General features: G+C 41.2%; 1 protein-coding gene across 1 annotated transcript; it reads right to left on the reverse strand.

Annotated features, from left to right (window-relative positions):
* Positions 1-1,631: 1,631 nt before the first annotated feature.
* Positions 1,632-9,064, reverse strand: ndufa10 (NADH:ubiquinone oxidoreductase subunit A10). Its single transcript, XM_008438451.3, has 10 exons — positions 8,906-9,064; positions 7,693-7,861; positions 7,394-7,609; positions 7,223-7,309; positions 4,650-4,771; positions 4,337-4,416; positions 4,209-4,263; positions 3,663-3,748; positions 3,477-3,585; positions 1,632-1,805 (listed from the first exon to the last, which is right to left on the reverse strand). The coding sequence occupies exons 1-10, from the start codon at positions 8,978-8,980 to the stop codon at positions 1,737-1,739; spliced, it is 1,068 nt and encodes a 355-aa protein (XP_008436673.1). The 5' UTR covers positions 8,981-9,064; the 3' UTR covers positions 1,632-1,736.
* Between the last annotated feature and the right edge of the window lie 744 nt (positions 9,065-9,808).

Below are 9,808 nucleotides of genomic sequence, written 5' to 3' on the forward strand. Positions count from 1 at the left end.
CATCATTCCTGGCATTTAGGAACTAAAATCAATGTTGGTAATTCCAGTTAGTCTAAAACAGGAAATGTTATTGACAGACAATAAGAAAAACATATGTACTTTTCTTTAAACTAACCTTTACTACATTGATATCTAGCATCAGTCTGTCTGAATGATTGGTTTGAATCAATGTTTTCTGGAATTTCAAGTCACAAAGTGTCTGTGATTCCTCTGTTGTTTCAGAGCGTCAGAATCCTCAGTTCCAAACTTTCATTCTTCTCTTACTTCCGTCTCTAAAAATGACAGATCACAAACACTTCTAAAACCCCGTGGGGGCTAATTGCTGCCACCAGAAAGCTACGTCCCCTTTAATTTCTCTGGAATGACCTGAAAAAGTTCCCACCTTACTGTGACAGATGCATTTGTGTTCTGAGTCAGGGCCTTAATGTTTTCTGACATCTTCCCTTTGCAGATTAACCCAAACCGACAGGGCTCTTATCTTGCGCTCCTGCTCAGCCTTATGCTAAAATCTCCAAATGATTTTACGTCTCATGCCGCTGTGTTCAGGTCAGAGACGAGACATCTCGTCATTACCAAATGTTTCTGCAATGCCATGAAAGTTGTTTAAAGATGTTCCCATTTTCAGATCATTTGCATTGATCATTTGTACTTATGCTGTGGAGCATCAAGATTTGTATGGCATATTTCATTGACAATGCAGTTCAAATTGCTTTACATCATAAAATCACAAAAATAGAGTCATAGAAAACACCAGTCAGTTGAGAAAACCAGTAAACATTTTACATTTTGTCTAGTCCTGTCAACATGTTGGTCATTTATTGTGGCTCCAAAGCAACACTAAGCAGGTTTAGACTTGATTTAAAGGAGCTCCATTTTTCAGCTGTTTTGCAGTTTTCTGGAAGCTTGTTCCAGGTGTGTGGTGAACAGCTGAATGCTGCTTCTCCATGTATATATGTGTATGTATATGTGGGCGAGTATATAAATGTGTACATATATAATTTATCTGAGTGTAACGCTGCGTTTTGACGCACACATTCATTTCTCAATGTCAATATAAATATTTGTCAGCAGTCGTTTCCTGCATGCGAGGACATTTTCGAGTCATGTAATGATGGCAGCATCATCTTTGTCACATGAAGAAATGACTTTAATCACACCCGTCCACTAATTAAGCCGACTTTGTCTATACCAACATGAATTTATATTCATATTCCAGCTCAATTTCAGGAAAGTTCTCATGCTTTCTGAAGCCAAGCTAAAGAATAAAACTAAATCATTGAAATCAACAGGCCTACACACTACCTACTGTCACCACTTGGTGGCACCATTGTGATCTTCTCAGAATGAGCCACAAAAAACTGGGAAAAAAAAGCGAGTATACAGATTAACAACAGGGATCTGAGACCTTCTGCTCACCTCTTGGTGGGACGGTGGCTAACCACACATGGAAGGAAACAATAAATAAAAGGGTTTGGTCTGTGACGGTTTGTGTAGTTTGTTTGTGCCAAGATGAGTGTGCACATTAATCTAAATGTGCGTATGTGTGCGTTATTGAAGCTGAATCCTGACAGACCCGCTTCACACTGGTAGTTTCTAGTAAAAGAAAAAAAATAAATAAATAATTGAACACATTTTAATTTTAATATTTCTTTTAATACATAGTTTTTCCTCAGACTGTACAACAAAACAGTTCTATTAGCAGATCAGTCAACATCAAAGATGAAAGAAAAGAAGATTCACTTGAGCCAGACGTACTTGTCTCCAACATCTGCATTGTAGCCACGAGCGTAATTCTTCCCAGGCAGCTGAAACAACAAGACAGAGCAGCATTCATTTACTGCCACGTCTCACCGTTATGGACATTTCTCCTATTCAAACATGAGACAAAATTTCAACTAATCAGAATCAGTAATTTTGACATAAGATGTATTCTGTCATTGCATTCTTATTCAACAAGCTAAAGCAGCATCCTGAAGACTCAGAGAGGATGAAAATTGAGTTTCCCTACATCGTTGCTCTAGCTTCTGTTTATTTCAGCCACCAGAATAGTAAAACACTTTTTGTCAAATTCCAGTTTGGAATCCTGAGCCAGACGCTCAGGGTTTCACAGGACGTTCTAAGAGTTGTGAAAATGTGGGCCACTGGCTGAAATGTGCTGAGGGAGCCATTCTGCTGCTGCGTGTCGCCGTCCTCATTCCCTCCTCTGAGATCCTGACTCGGAGTGAAATGTCAGGTCATGGCCTGCTGTTGCATTACTCGGCCCGACTCATGCAGCAGGGGGAGACAAAAACGGCTCCAGTCAATAAACAGGAAAGGTCAGACCCGAATGTTTCCCCACAAGACCGATGATACAAACAGCCGGCTGGAATATTCCACATGTGACATTTGTAACTACGAGGGGTTCGATATTTCAGCACAGGAAAATGACTTTCATCAGGCTGACTTGGTGGCCCAGAGAAGAGGAGAAAAATAAGAAGAGTCAATAAAAGGGGAACAAAGCAGACATGAGAAAGAAAAGGTTCCTCATTATGGATTTTCAGGCTTTTACAAAGCTCTGCATCAGATAAAACAGCCAACCCAATCAAAGAGCTCTGCTGAACTAAAACACCTCAGCTGGCAAACACAAAACAAATCAGAGCCTAATGTCGTCATTCATCCTTCAACCTGGCGGAGGGGCTGTGAACACATCAGCTTATCAGAGCTGTCAGCGCTGCTCCTCATTCACATCTCAAAGCATCTCCATGTTTGTTTGCTGACAATCTGTATGGAGATCAGTTCCACACTCAAACTTCATGGGGTATTTTTGCAGGGATTTCTGCAATATTCTGGACATTAAGGAGCAAAATGAACTACTTGAACAATACTTATCGTTAAAACAACACACAGCTGGATTTTTAGCACCTGATTCCTGGTGTGGGTCAAATTTAACGCTTTTTCTTGGCAACTGAGGTATATTTAGATCAAATCCATTTCAAAAACTACAGCTACCAACTTGTCACATAAGAACACTAGATCCCGACTTCTAAAAGCACAAATTGTGAACATCGGCATATTTACAGCTTTTGTAAAAAACAAAAAAAGAACCTCAAAAGAACAGTTTTTGAAGTTTGTTTGGCATTTTAAACAATCAGTTTAAACCTGAATTTAAAGATGTCTTAAGTCCAAACATGTGTAGACAAATGGTATTCTTATGCTTCAGCCAGTGAGTCAAAAACCTAATAAATAATGATAGATGAAATGGTAAAAATCAACGTATGACGTCTCAAATGAGATAATAACCAATTATTAACTGTTATTACACATCATTTGGATTTTGTCCTTTAAAAACACAAAAAAACCTAAAAAATTTCCATCCTCAATATTATGCTTTTGGAAAATAATAAAAGGTCTGGCTTCAATGACCATGGTGGGACTATGATGTGCAGCTGTATGCAGGACATCAGAACCGGTTCCAGCCCACGCATGTGCCAACTCACCGCTCTGTAAGCGTAGTACTTCTGGTCGTAGTCGTGGGCTCCGATGGTGATCTCAGGCAGGAACACGGGTATGTGCGTGAGCGAGCCGACCCTCTCTTTGTCCTGCACTCTGAAACGCAGAAGAGAGGAACTTGCAGACTAAGGAGCTGGTTTGCGTGCTCAGAGAAAAGAGGCGGAGCAACTCACAGTTTCCTCATGTGGTGGTAGGTAACGTCGTCCTGCTCCAGCCACGGCCCCTTGTCGAACTTCAGGTACTCTATGTCCTCCACAACCTGGGACAAGCATGGAGGTGAACATGTCTTCATCAGATCATGATATTCACATTCTGCTAATGTCGAAGAAACACAATTTTGCAATTGCAATGTTTCCATTAATTAAGAAATTAAATTCAAATAACGCATGAATATGCAAATTCACACGATAAGTTATTAAAAATCATGACAGTGATGGACGTAAACAGTCGCATGAGGTGATTTTGCAGAAGAGTTATGGATTCAACATGTTGGAACGACACACAGGTTTTTATGAAGTGTGTGACATTGTGAGAGCTCTGGTGGAGTCAGCTGCACATTGTCCAAAAAAAACCTAACAACTACAAATTGCAGAAGAACACTTCCTGTTGTCTTTCTCGTGGTTTTTGCCAGTAGTAACATCTGGCTGGTGATCATATGACTTGTGATGCAAAAAAAAAAAAAAAAAAAGCGGTTAAAGGCAATGAAGATAGTGTCTTACCCTCTCAGCGTCCTGAACTTGGGTCGTATCATAGACCAGCAGTTCAGAGGTTTCTCTGAAGATGACACGGTGAGAGGGTTAATGATCAACAGATACAGATACATGTCCAACGCTCTATGGTCACATACCGGACGCTAGGGAGGAAAGACTTCTTGTAGGAATCCTCTATGCTCTTCAGATACTGCAGGGAAACATTCTGCAGGTGGGGCTGAAAAAAAATACATTACAGAGTAACATCAGACAGCTGTCACCAAGCCGGTTACCGTCTCACGGATGAGACGGTAACCAGCTTGGTGACAGCTGTAGTAACCAGATGTAACTATTGACGGTTACAGTAGTTAGTTAACTAGCTAACTAGGTAGCAGATGGTAACATCTAACTTGCCTAGTTAGTATCAGCTAGTAAAGTCCACTGACTATAGCAGCGCTAGTACGACCGTACCTTCCCGCTCTGCTTGAGCTTCTTCTGCACCTCCTCTGCTGGTTGGTCAACGTACAAGACGAGGTGAGGAGGGAGGAACTCACAGATGCTGATGGTTTTGATCTGATTGTAGTGATTCACACCTGCAGATCACACACTGATGAATAAAGAAGCCTGTGTGGTCTGGTTTTAATCAGACTGAATGAAGGGTTTCTCACAGAAAACAGAGGAGAGGCTGCCCTCTGACCTTCAGGGCCCCAATAAATATACTGAAAAAATATATAACCCCCCCCATGTCAACTATTGTTGCCATGTGGAGTCAACACCTGTAAATGAGCCTTTGCTGACATTTTATTGTGTAAAAGAAATATTTCTCTTGATTTGTGTATAATTTTTAATCCATCTTCTTGTCAGTGAGCATCACTCAGTGAGTTGTTTTCTTTTACCCAGTGCATGGGTGGGGCATGTCCAGTGGGTGATCAGACAAAATGAGCAACATCTGGACAATCCTTGGACTGGAGACAGTAAAAGGCCCCAAAATGTCAAATTGTGTCACAAGTCATAAAGTCTCAGATGTCTCATGTTATGTAGGAGCCATTGGCATGTTGGATGCAGGGATGTCCACCAGAGCAGTAGCTGCATGGCTCAATGTCCGTTATTGGACCTTTTAAGCGTTTGATTCCAACAGACTGGAGCTACTGCACATCGATCTCATCCTCATCGGCCACATCTGACCGCTCAAGCACAACATCGCCACATCCAGCTCATCCATCTGAGGATCAGCAACACACACAGCTGATGAGACTAGTGGTCTGCACAACAGACGCATCACGCTTCAGACTGTCTGTAACCGCCTACAAGAAGCCAACTTGCATGGTCAGCAAACTCCTCAACCTGACTCCTATCATGTTCAAAGGACTGTAGAATCTGCTACAAATGGCCAAACCACAATGTTATCAATGCACATATGAAGTAATAGGACTTTATGGGACAAGTTTTTCTGATCTCCACTCTGCAGCCAGCTGGCCCTGTAGCTCTTGCTCATGTGTTCACAGGTCTGCTCTACAGAGTGGAGCAGAGATAGCAAAGGCATTTCATATGGCGCAGGTTGAAGCATTGTGGCACCTCAAAACAACAAGGTGAGCGCAACAGCTCCTCCGTGCGATGAACTACCAGCCCACTAACACACTAGTTCACTCGAGTAAACATAACTATCATCGCAGACACAGAGCTGGGCCAGAGTGTGCGAGAAGTAAATGCGAACATGACATAATTCTTTGTTTACAAAGACGTATCATTCTCACGGCACGCTCGATGCGCACCTGTGAAAGAGCGACTATAGGTTATATTTGTTGCTGTACAAGCAGAGCCAGAGCTGTGGCTTTTAAACTTGACTCCTACCTTGGTGTAAAATGCCTGTACAAGTGAAGCTGCTCTGCAGGAACACCTTGAATGAAATTTTTCTCACATCATCACATCAAGGAAAACTTCTGAGATGCAACTGTGACAGCGTGTGAGGTGGCCAATGCCCAGTGCTGGACTAAGGTCCAGACCTGTAACGATTCCTTCAATGATTCGAGTACCTTGATCATTATAATTCCTCAAGGTAAATTATCTGCCTCGAAACTCTGTTAAATTATGTTTTACTGTTCAGCAAACCAATAAAAAATAACGTAACAAATTATGTTAATCACTAGTAAAACGGGCCATTATTAATGTTGCATAATGCTTCCACTGCCGCCTGTGAGTTGTTGACGAGATGGTAGCAGCACAACATCCAATTTTCAAATTCAATCCAGAGGGATTTCATTCATTGACGTCCAGGTTTTTTTAGTTTTTTGGAGGACCAATAGGCATCCTTAAAATGTCTGCCTTTGTATGGAATACAAGGGCTTTTTTCACCAGGAGCTGCTGCCTAGCAAATGGTGGTGAAGAGTGATGATTGTATTTATACAGATGCAGTGGAGACTGATGCAGACAGAACACAGTGGGCTGCTGTAGCTGATGCTTAGTTTAGCTTTACAGACGAACCTGAAAATACCTTTCCCATCATTCCGCTCACAACAAATGAGCGGCACAGTGCACCGTGGGGGTACGTAGCTGGAAGATGGGATTTTTTTTTGTGTGGCAAAGGTGCCAAATCCTGTCATGGACATGGAAACAAAAGCTATGAATGGCTGGGCAAAATCAGATTTCATCCATTAAGTTGTGTCTCTGTAAGCCTATTGCTTTACTATTAAATTGAATATAATTTAAGATTATTGTATAATTTTTGTCCAGGTTAACTTACAAAGTGAGCTCCTATTGTCACATGTTAATTTTCTAACTAATTTGTACATCTCTAATTGTAAGGGAAGCACAAATATGAACATGTGGGCCAATTTTGATATGCAATATTAACACTGCTGTTATGGCAGTATTTCCCAATCAAATATTTACAAATCAAATAAAATCAAACTTGATCAAATGTTTTATTCGATTAACCGTCAGAATAATTGACAGTTTACTCGAATACTGAAATAATTTTTACAACAGCCCAGTAAAACCTTGGTTGAAAAGCCAATGTCTAGCCGTCTTTGTTGCCAGATACTTACACTCCTTCCTGATGTAGCCCTGGTTGAACATGGCATCCAGAAAGACCATGTCGCTGAATGGAGAGCGCTCCAGGATTACTCCTTGGCCTTAAAGAACAGCATATCAGGAAGGAGGTGAGTGGTTTTCTTCATCACCTCTGTCTAGGAGAAGTATGAGTATATGGGTGGTACCTGTGGTGAGCAGGTGCTCGACGGCGTCTGAGTACTGCAGCAGCCTCATGGTGTACATCCACAGCTGCAGCCTGTAGCTGTTGCCATCTGCAGCTTTAGGGTCTGCGTAGAACTTCTCCAGGCTGCACATGCCATTAAAGTCACGAGGGAGGGGCTCCTTCTCACCAGTCATCCTGTCCAAGTAGAAGGTGTCAGCCTCTGGCATGTACAGCATCCCTGTGGACACATTCACCAGAACCAATCAGCTTTCTCCTCCCAGATGTCAGAACCCACAGCAGCTAGTGTGTGGGGTTTATTACCAAGTTTGTCAGCCAGTTTCTGGGCCAGCGCTCCTTTCCCTGAGGCTAGGTTGCCATCAATTGTGATGATTTTGCTGAACTGGTTGAACCGCGGCGTGGTCCTCTCACCCAGAATGTATGCCCACCAGCCATACTCCAGTCTCCGCCCTGGGCTCGTATGGACACTCGCCTGCAACACACACCATCACACTCCATTTCCACACATTTTAACTCGGATTCAGGCTTCTTGCTAAAGGTTCATTTGCTTTCACTCAACAGTTCAGTCATCTTTAGTTAATTGTACAACACAGTCTTCACTACAAGTTTGTGCAAATTCATAAAGAAATTATTTCTTTAGCAATTCCTACATCAGATCTGACAGACAGCAAAACCCACACAACGGCAAAATAACCTGGCCCAAATCTCAACCTCTAATGGAATTCATGTTGAGCTCGCCGGATATTGTCATACACATTTATAACCATCAAGACAATGTTTCAAACATGTTAATGTTTTCAGGTTTGATAGTCCTAGTTAAATCTCACTTAAAATCTCTAATAATGTCTTCAGTTCTTTCACATTTGGGGATGTTCTGTGTTTCATGGACAGTTTGAACTCTGGAGCTTCTGATGTCAATCTCGTAATCACTTTGAGTAAATACTTTTAAATATGCATGTAAATGTCAAATATCGATCTACTGTTTAATGCCTTTCAGAACTGCTTTGTTGAATATTTTTAAGTCACTTAAATATGTCTCTAATGTAAGAAAACGGTCCCGGCTTGCTGAAACATTGCAAAGTCCTTGCTACTTAAAATATGTCACATATGTTTGTTTTAGCTTTTCCTCTTTTATTTTTGCTTTAAAAAGTTACTCATTTCAAGATTTCTGCTCTGAGAACAGTCATACTATCAAGTTGAGTTCCCCGACTTGTTTTGTACATAGCTTTTCTAATAAAGAATAAGTGAAAGAAGAAGGCAGGGTTTACGCAGTGCTTAGCTGTGCTGCTCCAGCATGACCTAATGTAAAACAAGCGAACCTGCAGCCTTTAACTCATCAGTATCCAACATTCTGTTTGCTACTTTCTGCTAAAAGAAGAGGTAAACAAGCCGCTGTTCGGCGACAGAGGCGTGTGAAACTACCTGCTAAGAAGCTAACAGTGTTAGCTTGTCCTTGTGAAACAGAATTGCTCACGGGGCCGGTACGGACCCAGAACAGCTCAGTTCTGCTGCTCACCTTCTGAACAACGCTCCCCGCTCTGACAGCAGTTGTTCTCGCTGGGAAGAGGAACCGGACCACCGTCAGGGCCATCTTAGCTGTCCTCCAAACAGTGACCCGAAAGCTACCGCTACCGGGCGACTCAAATATACGTCATACACTAAAGAGAGCCTGCACTCGACTTTTTTTATTATCTTTATTGAGACACAGAATACAGAGCAGTACAATAAAATACAGTGTGATATAATGATAACCGCCAGGGGGTGACAAACATCAAGACAATGCTTCAAGATAACGTTACAGAAATACATTGAAGAGGGGTGCAAGTTGACTATAGTGTTGGTTGAATTTCTAATAGTTTTGATGTATTGTTTGACCTTATTTTCAAAAATGGAAACAAGTGATTTTTGATTAGTGTAACGGCATTTGTGAATATGCCACGTGGCTAAGTATTTAATAATATTAATAATATAGAATTTTATGTATTTATTATTTTTTTAGTTATTGTCCTCCGATAACTAGTCAATGGCAATGCATGTTCAAAGCAAAGGGAGACATCCAGTTCCATAAAAGTGGAAATCAAAGTACAAATACTGCCAGAATGGAACAGAGAAGGGACAAGGCCAAAATAAATGAAACGCATCTTCTGGGTTTCCTCCACAGAAAGAGCAAATAATATCTTTATTATTGTTAGAACGTTGTAGAAGGATTTTGGATGGGCAAAATCTGTGAATAATATCTTTTTACTTTATCAGCTATCATATATTTGGTTGGTAAAGTCCAAATCCCTTTCCAGTTAAGGCTGTCAGTAAAGGTGTTCCAATAAGATAACACATATGGAGCTGACACAACATCTTTCTGAAATAATGAATGTACACGACAATTGCTAATATGAGACGAAGAAAAACAAATCTGACCAAT

This window comes from Poecilia reticulata, chromosome 2 (assembly GCF_904066995.2).
Source record: "Poecilia reticulata chromosome 2, P_reticulata-male-v2, whole genome shotgun sequence".
In the NCBI taxonomy this organism is placed as follows: Eukaryota; Metazoa; Chordata; class Actinopteri; order Cyprinodontiformes; family Poeciliidae; genus Poecilia; species Poecilia reticulata.